Raw genomic sequence first — 21,283 nt, 5'->3', positions numbered from 1 at the left:
TCCCCTTAACTCTGAGAAAATAACCCTTGATGATGTCATAGTGATGTCATCAGGGTTATATCGGCTTGGTCTGAGAGACTACAGATTTACACTTTCACAAACTGGGGGCATTGAATTAGAAAGACATTGGTGTTTACTTGGCAGGGAGTGTCTAACAAAAGATGCTATGGAGCATTATGGGTAATATAGGATCAAGTATGTTTGAAAATTAGGATAGCTCAGCCTCCACTGCTTCCATTTTCACTGTTTTTTAATCTATCCCACAACTTTATGAACACGCAACTAAGTCACTGGAGAGCAAAAACATAATTCAGAGGCTAATGTTACCAAACTTTAGATATTACTGTCTAAGGGGCATTACTGAGTCAGTTCACTGACTTTGTGACTCTTCTCTACTTAGTTAGCAAAAGTTAGTGTGGCTCTTTTTCAGTTGACCTTCCTGTTCATCAAAACCACTCAAAAAAACATTTTTAATCTAACTGATGACTAGACATGAAAATAGTTTAGGTGTCGTGTTCGGAAGTTTTGAAACTTCTGCCGTCACCTCGATACAGTGTAGGTGAATGGAATTTGATTTGTGGTGACCCAAGGATAAAAAAATTACAATTTCAGAAACTCAAGAGAGAGATTGCATCAAGCCATCAGCATGGAGGATCCCATGAGGGACAAGAATGAAAATATGTTCTCACTTTGAATTAGTCCTAAAGGGGGAAAAATCCACCTTAATGCAGTATTGCCATTGTGTTATTCCGGTAATTTGCAGCAGTAAATTCAATATCAACAAACACAGATAACTGTGTCCCAGTGGTGGAAGAAGTATTCAGTTCTTTTACCTACGTAAAAGTAGCAATACCAGAAGTTATATATTGTACAAACACAAGTCCTGCATTCAAACTCTCAGGTATTACTCAGGTAATAATAAGTAAGTGTTGTTATCCAAATGTACTTCCAGTATCAAGTACCTCAAAATTGTATTTCAGTAAATGTACTTAGTTATATTTCACAACTGCGGTCTCCCTGTGTTGTACATCAGGATTTTTCTTTAAATTCAATCATGACAGCAGTCTGTCTCTCTGCTGTTCAGCTTTAGGACATACTTCACAAATTGAACATGAGCTGTTCAAGACTATATAAATATAGGATTTCATATTATATTGTATTTTCTCCTTAAGATTCTGTAACAGGTTTAATCCTGTGTGAGTCTTACAGCATTTTAGAGACCTAAAAGTGGATAAAACATCTTTGTAAAGACACTTTCAGCTTGATGCCTCTACAAACACTGTATGCATTCACTACTAGTGTTATATTACTACATTATTTGGGGGCTGTCTAAATAATGCTGTGGTTGACTTTGCAACACATTTATTTTTTTTAACAAACACGTGTTCTGCACTACACACACACACACACACACACACACACTCACTCCTATTCTATCTGATCTCTTGTACACATATAATACACACCATTACACATAAATATCACACTCATGGCAGCAGCAACTGCAGCAGCTTTGTGTATGCATGTGCGAGTGTGAATGCGGCTGTGAGAGGGTGCGTCAGAGGAAAAAGGAAGTTGCGGGATAAGTTAAAAGCCATCGACACAGTGCAGCTCTGCAGAACACCCACCACGGAAGAAAGGCAGAACAAGAGCGCTGAAGTCTGACAGTGAGATAATGAAAGGAGGACGGGGAGGTGAACATTGAGAAAGAAGACATAGAACTGCCAGGAGAAACTGAAGGTGAGAGCTGATTATAATACTCATCCTACACTGATATGCATATTTTTTTTGTTATTTTACAAGGCCACCTCAATATTTTACTTTACAGAGTGAGGGTGGCTGCTCAGTGCTCGCTGTAGGCCAACAGATTTGCTGCTGATTTGGTCTCAGACTTATTGAATAATCTACAACAAGTTCCATATCCAGGTTCGAGTTTTAAAAAGAGGAGAAATTAAACTGTGACAAAGTGAGATCCAGAGCTACTTTATTTGTGTAATGTAGGAGCAGAAGTTGTCGTACGTAAAGAGGTTTTATGTATGTGTGAATACAGACAGTGAATACATCGCATTTCTATTCAGCCTGAACTCCACAAATGATCTGAAAAACTTTGTCCCTGGCTTCTTGTGAAGCTAAGTCATGGCTGATTGTTAATTTAAGATAAATCGGACTAACTGATTTACTGTTGCTGGGTGTTGTACAGAGCAATAGTGATCACTAGGAACTGAATATTGAGCTTGTGAGAATGTATTTGGTGTAACAAAATCTTATCTCACATCCCATCTATCTATCCATCTATCTATTTATCTATCTTTCATCAGAAAACAAAGATGGAGTTGTGGCGGCAGTGTGCGATGTGGTTGATTGACTGTCGAGTTCTTCCTGATAACCACCGGGTCACATGGGAAGGTGCACAGGTAAGTCAGCTGTATCACACAAACTCACACACCTGCATGTGAGCACACAACCTGTCTTGGTTCGTCAGTCTAATTTCATTCATGTGTATGTGTGTGTGTGTGTGTGTGTGTGTGTGTGTGTGTGTGTGTGTGCTGCTCTAGGTGTGTGACCTGGCTCAGGCTCTGAGAGACGGCGTGCTGCTCTGCCAGTTGCTCAACAACATGCTGCCTCAGGCCGTCAACCTGAGAGAGATCAACCTGCGCCCACAGATGTCCCAGGTAACACACACACACACACACACACACACACACACACACACACACAAACCTTTTCCTGCTCCATTTCCATAGGCCATTTCCATAGCGACCAGGAGGCAGCGCTGAAGCCCCAAGGCCATCCGATAGGAAAATACTGTGATTTATATCTGTCCACATCTGGGAGAGTAAAGAGTAGAGGAACTGATGAGATGATGACGAAGAATAGACAAAGAGAAACAGTCTATTATTGAAAGTTTGTTTGTGCAGTTTGATTATATCAGTGTTTTCAATAATAATCAACTTGTTTTGGGAACTTCTTGAAAGAAGAACAATTGGATTTATATTAGAAACAGGATTGAAATGATCTCATGACACTGGCAGATATTTTCTTATTTGACACATCTTCAACTTTAGGACTCAAATGACTTGATAATATAGTAATTTGAGCAGTGTACCTCATCTGTACCTAGATGAGAATATTGACACTACTTTCTGTTATATATCTGTTATGTATACCGTTATATCCGGACTATTTCTTGACCGTGATCAGTAACTTTCTGTAATCTCTGCTGGTTGCCTGGTAACAGCCAAGAAATGGCCTGAAATGTAACCCCTTATGTCGTATTTACGTTTCAATATGTGTACAGATTAAACAAACAAGATAGAACTTAATTATTAAGTTAATTATTGAGCTTTGGAGGAGCTGGTAGGTTGCTTTTTTTACCTTTGACAGACTCAGGCTAGCAGTTTCCCCCTGTTCTCAGTCTTTTTGCTAAGCTAAGCTAACCATCTGCTGACTCCAGCATATTTGACTCATAAATTTGAGAGTGGCATCAATCTTCTCATCTAACTCTCAGCAGTGAATTACCTGGATCTGGATCCACACTAAAAACACGTGTTGGACCATGGACGTTTCATCAAATTGAATCAAAATCAAGTTTTTGATATGTCATTGTCTCTACAACAACAAAAACACACAAGCAAACTGGTTTGAAACCATAACCTGGCAGAAGTAAGAAACACAGACAGAGAGAATTACAGGGGAGGGTGAGAGCAAAATATGGGATGAAGACATGAGAAAGGCAGCGAACGAGAGAGTGTGACAAAGAAAGAGACGGTCTGTCACGTGGTTGGCCTGAACGTCTGAAGGGAAGTCCTTGAGTCAAATCTGATAGGACTCACCGTGATGCCTTAAAAGTGTGTGCAGGGCTTAACGTGCTTTCACACGTGCATGTGAAACTCTGGGAAATCCTGTGAGGTCAAGAGTGGTTAAGAAACATCCGGTGATTAAGAGAAGACAGTCCACTCTGCTGTGTAACCACACACACACACACACACACACACACCTTATGGTATTACACAAGTGGAGGATCTTCCCTGTGCTCTTGAAATAAGGGTTGCTGCTGTAGGTATGTAGGTACATATGCCTGTGTGTTAATATGAACTCTTAACAGAGCAATGTGAAGTGAGCAGCAGTATCAGTTAGAACTCATCGTTTCCCCTTTTCTCAAATTAGAGTTCCGCATTTCCCACTGCTGAGCAGACAGAGAGCAAGAGCAGCAGGTTCAGGAAGTTATGTAAACAGCATAAGTCTGACCACCATGTCAGTCGTACTGTGCACCGCGCTTTCTGTGGTTGCTTTTGCAGCTTTATTTTAGTTATAAAATTAATTCTGCTTCGTATAGTGCGAGACAGTTCTTTGTGTTGGTTTCTTTACGGTTCATGTTCAAGCGGTCCGTGTGGCTGAGCAGCATTTACATACACTTTAATTTTTGCAGCAGTTTGTGTTCATGTGGTACCTGCGTCACTTAACGCTAGAAAGTTAAATAATCTGCTCATTATGATATTCAACTAATACTTTGATTTTACAATGTTCAACAATATCTATCAAGTGTGTTTTTATGTGATGTGTGACACAGTCTGTGCTTTATATCTTCTATGTGCTTTGTTGTTTGTGATGCCTCATTATTTTGCTTTTTAAATGTAGATTTCACTGTTTTTTAAGGTTGTTTTAGTGTTCCTATTTAGTTTTTTGTTTTGCCATCCCTTGAGCCACCACTTTGGTCCAGACTGAAATATCTTGACAGTTATTAGATGGACTGCCATGACATTTTGTGCAGACATTGATGTTCCCCAGAGGATGAATCCTACTGACTGACCACCGTGACGTTGACATTTGTGGCTTTTAGTGAAATGTCTCAACAACTGTCAGATGGATTTGAATGAAATTCGGTACAGACATTCATGTCCCCATCAGGATGACTTGTAATTGCTTTGGTGGTCCCCTGGCTTTTCCTCGGTACCGTCATCATGTCAAATTAACTTTATCCAATACTTACACCTGCTAAACATAATCCACATCGTCATTGTGATCATGTTAGCATCTGGCTGAAGTTGAAAGTACAGTCTCTAAGACCCGTGTCTTTTTCTTTGATAGATTAACTATAACACTGGGGAACACAATTTTTGTTGAGTTAGGTCTGACAGCTGTTTTTAACTAATTTTTGGGTGCGGAATCCAAAACTGATCTCAGTTTTTCTCTATCACGTCAAGTTTTTGAACTATAGGATCCCCGTTTTCTTAAAAAATATGAAAAATACTGTACTTAACGGATATGTGTGTGATAGTACTGACCTATTGGGAGCTGCACACACCTCTCACCGCACTGTCTCAATTGTGACTGCACAAACAAGTTGCCACGTAGCTGTAGATGAGTCCAATCGTAATCAGCTGGCAAGTCTTACTACAGCTAATCAGCGGAATTTTGCTTATCTGGAGGGTAAGCTTGACGTGCTAGAAAAAAACTGACTGCAATTTTGGAATCAGCATGCCAATTTTAGTTTTAATCAGCATAAAAATCTAACTCAACAGAATTTTTTTTTCAAATTGTTCCCCAGTGTTATTAGATTATCAAAACTGTAGTTGATAAATGTTCTGTTGATCAGCTAATCAATTCATTAATCATTCCAGTAAAGTAATGTTTCTGTTTGTTTCTAGTTCCTGTGCCTGAAGAATATCCGGACATTTCTGGGAGTTTGTCAGGAGAGATTTCATCTCAAAAAGAGTGAACTGTTTGAGGCTTTTGACCTGTTTGACGTTCGAGACTTCGCAAAGGTATAACCCCACCACTGTCTGTCTATCTATCTATCTATCTATCTATCTATCTATCTATCTATCTATCTATCTATCTATCTGCCTGTCTGTCTGTCTGTCTGTCTGTCTATCTTCTGCGTGACTCGCTGACTCCTCACTGCAGCTTGCAGACACCCACAGAGCCCTAACAGGAAGTAGTTTGGTGATTTTTTAATTGAAACGGCCGGGTGAACGAATGGATGCAGCATTTCACAGTTCTCTTTCACTTTCAATGCGATGCACAGTGCAGCCACTGCACTTAAGTGTGAAGAACAGAAGACTTGGAATGTGCGCTTGTTTGATTTGTATGTACAAAGTAAGAGGAAGCTGTGTCTTTAAGAAGTAAATGAGTCAACAGAAGGTAGACCTCAATCTGATACTTAGTACTTTTTATTTGATTTACAGTGCATTATGGTCACTGAGCTTCTCGTTTCATTTTACTGCTTCCAGTCAGTCACCCAGTCCAAGAAAATACAGTAAACACACAGGCATTTTTTTTTTAATTCAGTAGTAACACCACACTGATGGTAACACCATATATATACACACATACATAAACACACACACTTATAATGGAGTATTTTTTATTTATTAGTGTGTTTATTGTATTTTCTTGGACTGGGTGACTGACTGGAGGCAGCAAAGTGAAACGAGAAGCTCAGTGACCATAATGCACTGTAAATCAAATACACAGAATCTATCTATATATCAACGCATAAGTAGTTTTTTACTGTTGTAGCTGGTCGAGGTGGAGCTAGTTTGAACTACTTTACATACAGTTGAGTAGTTTAGTCCTGTGTTCCTCAACTGGGGGTCAGGCCCCCTCCAAAGAAAAAATCTGGGGGGTCATGAGATGATGCATGGGGTAGAAAAGAAGATAAAAGAAAGTTCTGTTCCACAAATTTGTATTCATTTTCTTGGACTTTGCTCTATTCTTTGCTTTTATTGTGAAATATTGGATTATTTTACTCTATAGATGCTGCTTTGTTGCAATGGGTCACAAACCAAAAGCGTCAGGAATCACTGGTTTAATCTTTAACATGCGCTGTATTCTATAAGTTTATAATATGGTTTTTAATGTAAAATCTTAATCAGGAGCAGCTGTCAGATGCATGTAGAGGAGTAAAAAGTACAATATGTGACTATAGTGGAGTACAAGTATAAAGTAACATCCATTCCAGCATGTTTATCGTACAGACGTGAGAGGCAGAAGAAAGTGAATAAGCTTTTTTCCCAAAATGTTGAACTATTCCTTTAAAGTCTTGTTGAAGAATACTCTGGTTATTACATGGCAGCTGGGCTATAAATCAGCCCATTCAAATGTTTTTTTTTCTCTGAACTTCTCGTTCAGACTTTCACTTCTTGTTACACCTTTCCTCCTTTCCTCTGTCTTGAATGACAGTAAAACTCAGACAATAAAGCTCAGCAGTACCGACTGAGAAATACACTCTGTATTTATTTTATATCACCAGAAGTGTCATGACCGGCGGACCTTCCTTTTATTTTTCTCTCTGAAAGAAAAGAACCTTAGTTCTGAAGTCTGGGAGGCAACTTTTGAATTTTTATGTTTCTCACTGCAACTCAAGAAAAAGTTTCAACAAAAGTCATGATGATGGGTGATTTTTGAGACGAAAAAAATTATGTTGAAGACAAAAAATCCAAGGAACTAAAAACCCATTAATATCTTGGTTATATAATAGTTATGAAACATTAAAACACATAACACTAAGTCCAGATAGGCAGAGATATTATAGCTCACTCACACATGTTGCTGCTTAATCTGAAAGAAGGATCAGTTTAATTTGGACGGCTGTGTGACATCATTGGGTTTGTTTCTGATCACATCTCTCATGAAATTGTTTTTCTGAGATCACTCATCGTGATACTGCAGTTCTCAGTTTAACAGAGCTGAAACAGGAGTGAAACCAGGTCAGAGGAGAATTATTCAGTGTCAGTGTTTAAAGTGTGAAACAGCTCTCACTGTTTCTCCACCAGTCTGTGTCTCTCTATGTGAAGAATATACTGACTACATACTGTACCAACTGTACCATGTGTGTGTGTGTGTGTGTGTGTGTGTGTGTGTGTGTGTGTGTGTGTGTGTGTGTGTGACACAGGTCATAGACACGTTGTCCATCCTCTCTCATTCATCCATTGCTACACAAAGGGGAATCCAGTAAGTAATTTCTGTTGTTTGGTTACATTTTACTCTAAGTGCCCCTATTTAGCATTTATAAACAGTTTATAGACATTTAATAAATAGTTTATAACACATTAAAATGTTGTTGTGCAAAGATATAAGTGCATTTTAAGTGTTTATTAATGTACAGTATTTGTCAACGGTTATAACTTTTCCTATGAAGACATATTCTATATTATTACAACTGTATGTTACTATATTGCAGTGGAGGAAGAAGTACTCAGATCTTTTACTTCAGTAAAATATCGCTGTGTAATATCACAGTGCAGAAATACTCACAAGTAAAAGTCCTGCATTCAAAAGCATTCAAATATACTTTAAAAGTACTCAGTATGCAGAATGACCCATTTCACAATAACATATATTTTATTATTGGATTAGTACAATATGTGCCTTCAAAATATAATGGTAGAGAGTATAAAGTAACATTGCAATACTCAAGTACAAGTGCCTGAAAATTGTACTCAAGTACAGTTACATGCCTCCACTGCTATATTGCCATTCATTACCTGTGCAGTGTAAGGCTACTTAAACCCAGCAGGAATTACTTGTTAGCTTATTATTTAAATAATCAAACTTCATGATTTCTTGCATCGTCGTTAGAAGAAATGCTTCATTTCATAAAAATCCGAACCGTGATTCTGTGAAAGTGGGATTTAGGGTTAGCAGCTGTGGCTTTTACTTTCATTTTGTCCAAAGCTGACAGCACAGCCCTGCTGCCAGAAAAAGACTTCTTGCTCACTGCTGGACAATATTTTGTAGATTATAATCTCAATTTTAATGGCATTTGATGATTCTATATTCAACAACTGGTTCTACAGGATCTCCTAGACAGTTTTCTTTGCAAAGGTGTTTAAAAAGTGAAATCCTTTATGTACATTACAGTGTTATATGCTAGCTTAGTGAGGTGCCACCGCTGTATTAATCACTTGATAACGATATTCATGTTGTCATTCTCCCCACACCTTCCTTCCTTTACCACCATCACCTGCAAACACTCACATACACTTTGACTTCCTCCAGGCCTTTTCCTCTGGAGGGATGCACTCCTGATGACGAGATCTACAGCGGCCTGTCTGACCAGATAGAGTGAGTCTTTTTCTCAACATGTAAAATAATAATATTGAGGACGAAGAGGGGGAGTTTTTTGTCATCTTTTTTTTTCATTATTGTTTTGCATCTTAAAACAAATTGGAACACGGGTCAAAAGCATATCTCCTTTCGATCTGCTTCTGTACATAGTTACACCAATGATTCATCCTTCCCAATACACACAGTCCACTTCCAGTGTTTGTACATAACTTGTGCAGCGGAGCAACACAAGTCAGCACATGCAGACAAAGGTCATACATACAGTCCATGCCAATTATGCATCATTAAAATATATATTTTTCTTTATTTGGGGTTTTTGTTCTACACTTGTACCGGGGCCGCTATATATCTAAAAAATAAACAGAAGTGTTGCTTAGTTGAGGACTAAAAAGACATTTCCCAGCAAAACAAGGCTCTTTCACATTCATGCAATATTGTTATTTACCTAATGTACCGCTAATAGAATCAAAGTATTTGAAAGTAAATTAATAAAATTTAAAAAATCTAATGGGGACCTTCTGACTTAAACTTGAATCAAATCTGGAGATCCATGCCAATATATTAATACACAAAATATTACTTTTACTATTGCTGTTTGGTAAATACAGTTACCTCAGCATTTCTTATTTGAGCAGGTCCACCGCAGATTCAGGTAATAATTTCAAATACGTTTTCCTAAACTCAAAGTAGGGATTAAAATATGGCCACACCTTGTCCCCCGTGAATTATTCATCTACAGTATTTTATAAACATACACATGTAGTTTATCAGGACAGAATGATTCCAGTGATTCAAGAATCCATCCTGCTCCAACACATTGACTCTGCACCAACTACACAGGTGTTGTTCTGACCTCTGACCTCTCTGTGGAGTGAGAGGATGATGTTCCCTGTAGTGATTTTAATGAAGACAAGACAACTGTTATGATGTTGTGTGTATCAGTGACACAGTGGATGAGGATGACGACTTGTACGACTTTGTGGAGGACGAGGAGAACGAAGGAGATGAGATCTATGAAGACTTGATGAGGACGGATGAACAACCTGAAACTGTGAGTGGACCCCACAAAACATTACACCTCAAACAAGGAGGAAGGTTTGGGCTTTCTTTTGACAACCTGGAAACTTTGCAGGTCTGTCTTTGACCATGGTCGTCCCCCAGGCTGAGAACCACTGATCCAAACCAGAGAGAGTTGTGCAGAAATTTTTGTGTCTCCATTTGCAGATAGGAGCTCCATTAACAGTTAACTTCAGATAGCAGCCCAATCCAGGAAAGGCATTATGTGTAAATGTCACCCAGCTACATAATTCATAAAGGCACAATCTGGCTATGAGACTGTAGCTGGTGTACATGAGGCCTCGGGAGATTCAGGATCAGAAATGAACAGGGCCTCAAGGGAAACATGCCATAAAGAAAGTTCCAGGAAATGCCACTGAAATTGAACAATATTGCTGTAGCATCTCATCCTGTTCATTTTATCATTTTTTGTCAAATATGTATGCATCATTTGGACTACTACTGTTTCCACTGTGTTCTGTGTGAGACAAATGGAACTAATTTCTTCCAAAAACAACCAAAAATGCATCAAGAAAATAAATTGAACTAACAATAAAGTCCTCAACAGTGGCGGAGTGATAGAGGCTAAAGACAGGGATTGATCCTGAAGGTCTGCATCTGGAGTTCAGCACCAAGATACAAGTTAAAACAAATCTTAATGCTACAAATTGTGTCCTTTATAGCTAACATATGTAAAGATTAAGAAAAATCAAAAACCTCTGGTCTGGTCTCTTCGTGCTTCATTTGTCATCTTCTTGTGTGTGTTTCTGCAGCAACAGAAGACTGGAGTAGACAAACGAGAGTGCTGCCTGCAGGAGATCAGACAGACAGAAGAGAAGTACTCTGACACACTGGAATCTATATTACAGGTGTGCACACCTTTACAATCGGCATGCATACAGACATTTATACCCACAGTTAAAGCGAGAGTAACAATCACACCTTCTTTTATGTGCAGCACTTTATGAAGCCTCTTGAAAAGTTTCTCCAGGCTCAAGACATTGAGAGTATCTTCATCAACACTGAGGTACGGGAGGAGATTGTCTACACACCTGGTCATGCGTGCAAGTTTACCTTCATGTATTAGCCTTGTTTTCTAATGTGTTTTCTGCGTTATGTGTATTTATAGGATTTGGCAAACACCCACCGTGATTTGTTGGAGGAAGTCCGGAATTCCATCTTAAATTGCGGAGCCAAGAACCTGTACCAGGTGTTCCTGAACTACAAGGAGAGGTACGCAACACACACACACACACACACACACACACACACACACACACACACTCTCTCTCACACACACACACACACACACACACAACAGTTTCTCTTATACAATAAGACTACAAATACATGTATGGTATAATATGACATATTACCCCCCCCCAGGCTCTTACTGTACGGTCGTTACTGTAGTCAGGTGGAAACAGCGACAAAACACCTTGACAAGCTATCGAATACGAGGGAGGATATCAGAATGAAACTGGAGGTGAGGAAGACACACACAATCTCAAACAGAAGCACAGAAGGGATGTGCGGTTTATCATTTTTCACAGATTGTACCATAACGTGCACATAATGAGCAGGAGATGTGCATTTCTTTTTTGATAAAGGTGTATGGAGCAGTTTAGTTTAAGGTTCAAATTTGTGCCAATTCATCCTGAAGTAAAGGTGGATATCAATGATGTTGTCCCAGAGTAGCTTCACCTTACTGAACACAATAAGCATTGTTCATTGGTGGGAAGCCAGTGAGGGATCATGTACTTGTTGCTGCACTAGTGAGTACTACCGGTTGTTCTGTGTACACTGTTCTTCTGTATTAAGAGAGCTGGATACACAGTGAGTCACAGCAGTCAGTCTTGCTGTTAGTGGAAAGCAGTGGCACTACAACAAACAAGAGTTGACAGGTCACCTTAAATAGCACAAAATATAATTTATTACTCTCTGTCTCTTTGTGTGATGTCTACTGTTTGAGCCAGCAGGTGTAGGGAATGACATACTAATGGACATCTGTCGTGGGCCACACAATCCAGAAACAAACAAATTTATAACACAAAGAGTAATAAGTGACCTTCTGTGCTGTTTGAGGTGTCCTGTGAGCAGTTTCATAGGCTGCCTGGCCCAAAAGGGATTTGTTTGTTTCAGTATCGCATTTGGCCAAGAGGGAAAAGTAGCGTGAAAGCTGAGCCTCACAACATCCTCTTAACACATCTATGGTTTACTGCAGATGTTTACTTCCTTCTCTCTCTCCCTCAGGAGTGTTCAAAGAGAGCAAACAGTGGCCGTTTTTCTCTCAGAGATTTGCTCATGGTCCCTATGCAGAGGGTCCTCAAATATCACCTGCTGTTACAGGTATGTTTGTACAGATGTGTGTTTCATGTGTATGTAGCTGCATGTTTATTCAGTTAGTCTATAATTTGTCTGTTTGTCCTGCAGGAGCTGGTGAAGCACACCACTGACCCTACAGATAAGGACAACCTCCGCACAGCTCTCGATGCCATGAGAGTAAGTGTGTGTGAAACGTGTGTTTATGTCAATCAATAAATTTATGATGTTTAAACATTCATTAATTTGTCTATGTGTGTGTGTGTGTGTGTGTGTGTGTGTGTGTGTGTGTTTCCAGGACTTAGCGCAGTGTGTGAACGAGGTGAAGCGAGACAATGAGATCATCAGACAGATCACCACCTTCCAGCTGTCCATAGAAAACATGGTGAGGTTTCACTTTTTATCTGTTTGTTTTCGGCTGTTATTTTCTTCGCTGGTCATCCTCACTCTCCTCTGCTCTTCAGACTCAGTCTCTAGCTCTCTATGGTCGCCCCAAGATGGACGGGGAGCTGAAGATCTGCAGCCCGGAGAAAAAATCCAAGCAGGACAGGTGTGTGTTGTTTATGTCTCAATCTATTTTTCATGCGTTAATGCCATGTATCTGACAGTGTATGTTCGGCTGCTCGTCAGGTATGCGTTCCTCTTCGATAAGGCCATGTTTGTGTGTAAGAAGAAGAGTGGAGAGACTTTTGAGCTAAAGGAGATCATTGAACTACAGCACTACCAGATACGAGACGAAACCACAGGAGAAAAGGACAATAAGAAGGTCTTTGTACTACTGTTGCACCAATTACAGCAGACCGTACATCTAATAGGCGACCATGAAGCTAACAGAGTGTGTTTGTGTGTGTGTTTGTGTGTGTGTGTGTGTGTGTGTGTGTGTGTGTGTGTGTGTGTGTGTGTGTGTGTGAACAGTGGTCCTATTTGTTCCTTCTGCTGGACTGCTATGGGAAGTACGGCTACGATTTATTCTTCAAAACCAGAGAACTGAAGAAGAAATGGCTGGAACAGTTTGAGATGGCTCTGTGAGTTATCGCACACACACACACACACACATATACATAAACACGTGGAAACACACACACACTGAATTCTAGCCATTCTCCAAGAATTATTTTCAGTCTCCAAATAAAAGTTGGACAGTCGTGGGAATCTGCAAAGTGGCTATAATCTGTATTTTTATAATAATGATGGATCAAATGACTGTGTGTAAGGTGAAAGAAGTTGCTCGTCGTGACAAACTTACAGAGAGTTATCATTGGACTCAGCTCGGGGCTGTATATCATCTTTACTTTTTCTGGGCTGCAACTTTCCTTTTTTGGCTCACGCTCACCTCTCTGATAGCGTAGTTTTCAGGTGAAGCAGCCTAACAAAAGCTCTAGAAACCGATTGAACACAATCTGCCCATTATCAAACAGCAGACAGAGAAATGTAACGACTAGCTGGTGAACATAGTGGAGCATTTAGCAGCTAAAGAGCCAGATGTTTCCCTCAGGAGTTGGTGGTGAAGATCAGCTAAAAAGAGAGTAAATATGGGACTTACATTTTCCTGGTGGCCAGAAACACGACTCTCAATGAAAGATGATATTGCTCTCTTTCTGTTGAATGTGTAAACAAACAACTGTTTACTAACATGTGCACAATATCAACTTAAAAACGTTTAATATTAGTGTATTAGTGTCGTGTTTATGGTTTCCGCTGCTTCCAAGTGGCCAAAGAAACAGTCATTGCAGGTTTAAGTTAATCAAGTATTTTATTATTTCAAATGATCCATAAGTAAATTATATGATGTAAATCACATCAGAGGAGAAACAGAAGTGAGTAAGTTTAGGTCGCTGTCGACAGACACTGACTTGGAAAAGTTTAGCTGTAGTCAATTGTCGGTATGGTTTTGTGTGATTTCTCAACCTGCAGGAAATGAACAGACATCCGATGATTTTTTGATTAAGTTATTTGCTATCTGACCAGCACTATGTTGCTGCTACTGTTGGTTTCTTCAGTCTCAGGAATACTAAATAGATGCTCCCCTGGCAGAAGGCAACAACATGTTTTTTACTCCCGCCAAAGTTTCACCAAAGCTCTGCGAATGCTTAGTACCCCAGCACGGTCAAAACAGTCGTACTTCACGCTTGCAGGTCGAATATGTGTCCAGAGAACTCCACAGCCAACAACCATGACTTCCAGATGCACTGCTTCGAGGAAACCACCAGCTGCAAGGCCTGCTCGATGCTGTTAAGGTACTTTGTCTCACTGGTTGGCTCTCTCAGTTTCTCTCTTGGCTCCAATTTTAAAAGAAACCTGTCTGCTGAGGCTGAATCTGTCCATCTGTCGTCTGCAGAGGGATATTTTTCCAGGGCTATCGCTGCACTCGCTGTAAGATGGCTGCACATAAAGAGTGTTTAGGCAGAGTACCTTCTTGCGGACGAAACTCAGGTCTGTATACGTGCATGTGTATGTGATTAAATCCAACTCCTAATTAGTGTAAATATCGTGAATTAGTGTAATTATAACTTCTTACATTGATTGTTCTCTTCAAATTACAGATCATCCTGGTACTTTGAGGAAGGTAAGACCACATTTATCTTTGACGTCGTGCATATGTTTTATATTATTCAGGTAGAGGTGACAAATAAGCCCTTGTTGGATTTTTTTCTTCTCCCTGCACACTATTTTACATGTCGGTTTTAATGTCTTTTTTATTTAACTTGCACAAATAGATAAAACTTGAGGTACGATTGTTACAGTTTCTGTCTTTTGTCCATCCAGAATAAAACACAGAGATCTTCTGGACATTCCAGCATTGGTAAATAAATCCTGATATAATACATTTAAATAACACATTTTTTACTTCTTTTACTACTTAAAACGTTTCAGTCATGGTTTCTGTTTCAGACATCACTATTCTCCAAAACAACCTCCCAAATGTTCAAGAGTAAATGAAATATTTGATGGAATTAAAGTGCTTGCATTGCCCATCAGATCTCTTTCCTCATCGTCTCCTCTTTCTCCTCCTCGCTCAGGATTTCCTAAGATGGAGGTGTGTCAGGAGTATTATGGCTTGCCGCCGCCCCCTGTGGGCTTCGGCCAACCGCTTCACCTTTCCAAAGGTGACATCATTGAGCTGACCCGAGCCGATGCTGACCTGCCATGGTGGGAGGTGACGTTAAAAACCAAACACAAGCATAAACTCTCTACCCTTCATTCTGAAAGCTGAGAGGGTTATTCGGTTTTGTTCTCAAACCTTGTTTCCTGTAGTTACCGTGTAGGTGTCAGAAGCTTTTGTCTTTTGTATCTCGTTCTCCATCTTCCACTTCCTCCCTCATGCCCAACCAGCACTGCCTCTTCTGTGTGATTCACTCAAAGGGTTTTGATTTGGAAAATAAATCAAACCTGGTGGCTGAATTCCACTTAGCTGCTTCGGTTTCAGGGTCCTGGCCGTCTTTATTGTTATCAGAAACAATTGTGCTCTTCCTACTACGACCAGTCAAAATGTCTGCTGTGAAAAAGGCCTATCAGATGACATTTACCTTGTTGCTGATAGTTTTTTCCAAAGCATGCAATAGTTTGTAGGTTGTGTGAATGTTTTACAACTTCATATGTCAGTTATGTTATTGCATGATAACACAGTTTAGATCAGGGTCTTTTTTGTTTACTTGTAGGTGCATTCAAGTGTTAATATTTGAGATTTATTCAATAGAACTGGATTCGCAAAGTTCACTTCACAAAAATAAGCCAAAGTGGATACTGAAAAAAGGATAACGAGTTTCATAGTTCCTGTTCAGCAGCCTTTCAAGTCATGTCGAATCTACCTCCACGAGTACAGTTCCTGCATTCACAACCTTTTACTGTATGACTACATAAAAGTGACTTATTTTATTTCTTCATTCCTCATGTGATGATTAGAAATCTCAGTCCATTTTTTCTGTCCCTTTTAATTTAAATAGTAAACCCCAACAGAGGGCGGTGAAGACACTTTCATTTATCTAAAATCTGAAAACTGTTGAACTAGACCCTGAACGATCCACAATATTAAATTAAGCTTTTACTCTCAAACTGACTCTCATGATAGTTACAAGTCTTCACACAAAAATATGTCAGGGTATTGTATTCTGTTCACATATGTCCTATTTGTTTCTTTATCCATAAACCATCACTTAAGTTGTTTCAAGCTTTGCAAGACTTCCTCAGTAATCCCTGCATACAAATTTAGTGTGAATTGCCTCAGGTCAATATTAATGGTACATTTGTTTTTAGGGTGGAGTTTGTTTATAAGTTACTTATTCTTATAAACCTGCTAATGAATTTATATGTTGCAATGACTGCTTGCTCCACCCAGTCCGGCCATGTAATTTGTTGTTGTGTGTGTCACTCAGGGAAGGAACCTGACTGTTGGCCAAATGGGATGGTTCCCCTGCCAAAAGGTTCAGCCCTACGTCTCTGTGAGTACGATCCACCTGCCAACATGAGCTCCTAAACAACAGACACCCTCCACCAAACTGAAAATGCCATAAAAACCTATTTAACATTTTGACAAAGCAACATTTTTCAAATATCATTTCAAGAGAGATCCGAGTACAAGCCAACAAACAAATGACAGACATGTTTAGTTAAGTCTAGTGGTATGTGTCAGCTTGCACAAGTCGGTGGCCATTTGCTGTACTGAAACCCACATCAACAGTATTAGGAAGTGAAGAACAGTTACCGCCAGGACCACAGACTTTTGCAAAGTTTTACATCTATGTGATTTCACTCTTTCCCAGAGGCCGACCCCGGACCTGTCTGGCTTCCACTGGTGAGTTTCAACAGGAAATAGGTTAAATGACTTGCTCACCAAACCTCTGTTAACCTCATAGTGTTATTTCTCTAGATGACACCACAGAGCTGATACAGAAAATAACACTAATAACCACAAAAAGAGAACCAGATTCAGAAAAGCACTGGTGTTTTAAAGCAGCTTTTGGGACTTACTGTGACACTAGTGGGATCTAGCGCCTCACACCATTGTCTCCCATGTATAAAATAACCATGAGTTATTAGTCACCTATCTTATAGACACAGTTCTCTGTCCCTGAGCTCATGATAACAACAATGATGAACTAACTCTAGAGAACTCAAAGTGCTGCAAAGGTATGGTATTTTCCTTAAAGACACCGTGCAGAGGATTTGTAAATGATTTACTTTGATGCCACCTGGTGGTAAAATCAAATACAACACTGCTGAATGAAACAAAAACACATAGTGACCAATTGACTGCACCAATTTTCACCCACATAATGTGTAATTTTGTGTAACGCCATCAGAATAATTTGAAAGCTGCAGCAGTCAAATACAATTTTTACACAAAGCCACTTTGGTAACACTTTAGTTTAAGTGCCCCTATGTAGCTTTTATAATCAATATATAAACATTTAATAAATGGTTTATAACACACTATAATGTAGTTGTAAGCAGATATAAGTGTTTTTAATGTATTTGTCAGCAACTACAGTTTAATTCCTCCTGTAGGTACCTATTAGTGGAGGCTGGTGTATAAACAGATAATGAATGACAATATATTAAAATACAGTTGTGATAATAAAGAATATGTATTCATAGGAGAACTGTTGACAAATACGAGGACATAACACCTACAACTAAAGTTTTACCGCAACTTTAAAGCGAAACTTTAACTTTTAACTTTTTTCAAACTTTTTATTGAAACAGTCACTTTGGGTTCAAGTCACAGATCCGGGATAATGTTAAATGCTAAAACCGTAAAGAGTAGCACAAGTAAAGAAAAGTCAGAGAGTCAACTCATCATCGATGGATTCAACTTTTCTTTTTAACTTTGAAGATTGTATTAGTCAGGCATTAAGCGAAGAATAAGGTCCTGATTCTCACTGTGCTTGAAGGTTCGCAGGGAACATGGACAGAACCGCCGCCAAAAACCTGCTCATGTCCCGGTCTGATGGAACCTTCCTTGTGCGGCAGAAAGATGGAGGGGAGTTCGCTATCAGCATCAAGTGAGCCTTCGCAAATTTATCAATAAAAGCACAGCTGGAATGTTTAGTTTCTTTTATTTTCTGTTTAAGATCTGAGGCCTCTCGGTAAACAACTGACTTCGGTTAAAACTGGGCTGAATTTGATGAAAAAGTTTGTTTAGATGTCTTGGTTATTTACAGTATAATGTTGTATTTCAACAACTATATCTCAGTGTGAAACAGGTCCTACAGCTGCATGTTGAAATATAAGCATTGAAAGGCTGTTGAAATAATGGTTGTAACTATGAGTCGATCGATTAGTCGACTGACAGAAAATCAATCGACTGTTTTGATAACTAATTAATCGTTTAAATAATTTTCAAGCAACGATGCCTCACAATTCTCTGTTTCCAGCTTCAACTCTTTATAGTTGATAAAGAGTTGAAGTTTCTTTGGGAGTGCGACTGTTGGTCAGACAAAACAAGCTATTTGAAGTCATCACCTTGGAACTTGTGATCACAATTTTAGGGGCCAAAGGATTAATCAAAGAAAAGAATCTGCATTTTAATTGATAAAGAAAGTAATTGCTGGTTGCAGCTCTGTATGTTCTGAAGAACTTTCACTTTAGAAAAGTGCCTTGTCTGTTTAAACCTTCTAGCCCAGTTTTAATCAACACACCTGATGTATTTTTGCTTGCTGTGTTGAATGATGATCTTAGCTAAGCTTACAGAAATTGCTGGATGGGTTTGTATTAGTTCAGGTATCACTTCCTCTCAAAGGCAGGGAAATAAACCTCCTCCAACAGAGGATTAGTACATGTTCTATAAAACCTTTGTTATATGAAAGTCATTAATTGAATCATTAAGCAGAAGTGGAAAAGTCTGCGGAGCAGCGACACCATCCAGGTATCAAACTAAACAAGGCTAAGTTCAGTTTGTGTGACAAATAATAACAACAAACTAACAAAACTAAACCCTCCCTTTCATGCTATTAATCTCAGAGAACTTGTTTTACTGTTATCTCTCTTTAATCCATAACCCTCCTTCTGCTCTTCCAGGTTCAACATGGACATCAGACACATTAAGATCACGTCCTCTGAAGGCCTGTACCGCATCAACGAGAAGAAAGCGTTCAAGGGTTTAATCGTAAGTCTTACAACCTCACCTGACCAAAATAAGATGACGCTGACCTGAAGAAATTCGCTGCCCTCTATGTTGTAGATTTGCGAGTAACCTAATTTCCTCCTCTCAAACCACATCTGACATCAGTTTCCCATGTTTCTCGTGCTCTTCTTCCTGTGTTAGGAGTTGATTCAGTTTTACCAGCAGAACTCTTTGAAAGAATACTTCAAGGATGTAGACACCACGCTGCACACGCCTTACAAACAACCGGAGCAAAGCAACGCGCCTAACAACACCTCAAACACCACACCAGGTACAGTACATCTCTGTCACTTCACATACTCCTTATTATGATCACAATCAAATCGGTATGCTAAATAGGAAGCTACAGCCAGGGTTAGCTTAGCTTAGCTGGAAAGACTGGAAACAGGGGGAAACAGCTAGCCTGGCTCTGTCCAACGGCTGAACAATAGTCTACAGCCATGCTAGCAGCTCTACTGATGTTTAGCAGGTATTATGTTCATGCCCTGTTCACCATCTTAGTTTAGCATGTTAACATGCTAGTTTAGATTTGCAGGTATTTGGTCATAAACCAAAGTATTGGACAAATTAAAATGTTGCTGATGGTGGCGCTAGATGAAAAGTTAAGGAATTGCCAAAGTTACTACAATTCATCCTGAGGGGAACATGAAAGCGTGAACCAAATTTCATGTCAATCCATCAAACAGTTGTTGAGATTGTTGTTTGAGAGCCACAAATGTCTAGAGGAAAAGGGGATCAGGGGATCACCAAAGTCACGCACTACGCATGCACTATACAGAAGCAGGATTTTGGATTCACTATCATAGAGCCATGCCGCTACCAGCACCTGTAAAACTGGCAAATAACACATGCCTGTCACAAGTCGTGGTGTTACGTGTTTCTTTTTTTCTTACGTCTGGACAGAGCCAGGCTAGCTGTTTCCCCATTTCCAGTGTTTATGCTGGCTGTAGCTGTACATTCAACAGACAGATATAAGAGTGTTACCAATCTTCTCGTCAAACTCTCGGCAAGAAACCGAATTAGGTAATTTCCCCAAAATGTATTATTCAATGTAATAAAACTATTATTTTAAGCTTAATATGTTGTAATGTTGGCTCCGTCTGACAGGAGGCAGCACGAAGAGTTTCGGCGTAGTGAGGGCCAGGTACGACTTCTCAGCCAGGGACCGCTCTGAGCTGTCGCTGCGGGAAGGAGACACCATCAAGATCCTCTCCAAGAAAGGTCACAGTGGTTGGTGGAAAGGAGAAGTGTATGGCCGGGTGAGGAAATTGCAAACATTCACACGTAAAAAAAACTAAAAAAACATTTATTAGTTGTAAGGCATCTTGTCTTACCTGCACTGCTCCTGTGTTTCCAGGTGGGGTTCTTTCCAGCCAACTATGTGGAGGAGGACTACTCTGACTACTGCTGACGTGGCTCCAGAGGACATGTGTAGACCCACACATACTATGTGAAGGGGTCTGTGTGATACCTGGTTTTCATCGGTTGCATTATCCCATGTGCACGAGTGTGGCTGTGTGCGTGTGAGAGAGATGCTGTTACTTGTAGATCTAATGACTGTCTAGTGATGTGAATAAAATTTTTGTTCAGCTGACCTGATGAATGTCTAGTTTATTTAAGTACAAATAAAACCATGAGCATGTATCTGCTGCTGCATCAGCCTCCACTCTTCTTGGGAGGCTTTCCAAAACATTTTGTAACCTGGCTGCA

The 21,283-nt window shown here is 39.6% G+C and overlaps 1 protein-coding gene across 1 annotated transcript; it reads left to right on the top strand.

Annotated features, from left to right (window-relative positions):
• Positions 1–2,327: 2,327 nt before the first annotated feature.
• On the top strand, positions 2,328–21,172 carry LOC139294038 (proto-oncogene vav-like). Its single transcript, XM_070915808.1, has 27 exons — positions 2,328–2,414; positions 2,556–2,672; positions 5,649–5,765; positions 7,898–7,956; positions 9,004–9,069; positions 10,015–10,123; positions 11,087–11,155; positions 11,258–11,361; positions 11,515–11,614; positions 12,382–12,477; positions 12,562–12,630; positions 12,749–12,835; positions 12,915–13,000; positions 13,081–13,216; positions 13,366–13,475; positions 14,586–14,687; positions 14,789–14,883; positions 14,994–15,016; positions 15,217–15,253; positions 15,471–15,607; positions 16,824–16,889; positions 17,211–17,242; positions 18,342–18,452; positions 19,468–19,555; positions 19,715–19,844; positions 20,684–20,832; positions 20,931–21,172. Exons 1-27 carry the CDS (start codon positions 2,328–2,330, stop codon positions 20,982–20,984), a joined length of 2,436 nt encoding a protein of 811 aa, XP_070771909.1. The 3' UTR covers positions 20,985–21,172.
• The last annotated feature ends 111 nt before the right edge of the window (positions 21,173–21,283 follow it).

This window comes from Enoplosus armatus, chromosome 2, assembly GCF_043641665.1.
Source record: "Enoplosus armatus isolate fEnoArm2 chromosome 2, fEnoArm2.hap1, whole genome shotgun sequence".
Classification (NCBI taxonomy): domain Eukaryota; kingdom Metazoa; phylum Chordata; class Actinopteri; order Centrarchiformes; family Enoplosidae; genus Enoplosus; species Enoplosus armatus.
The sequence above is the reverse complement of the archived record's forward strand: the minus strand, read 5'-3'. Positions and strand labels throughout refer to the sequence as shown.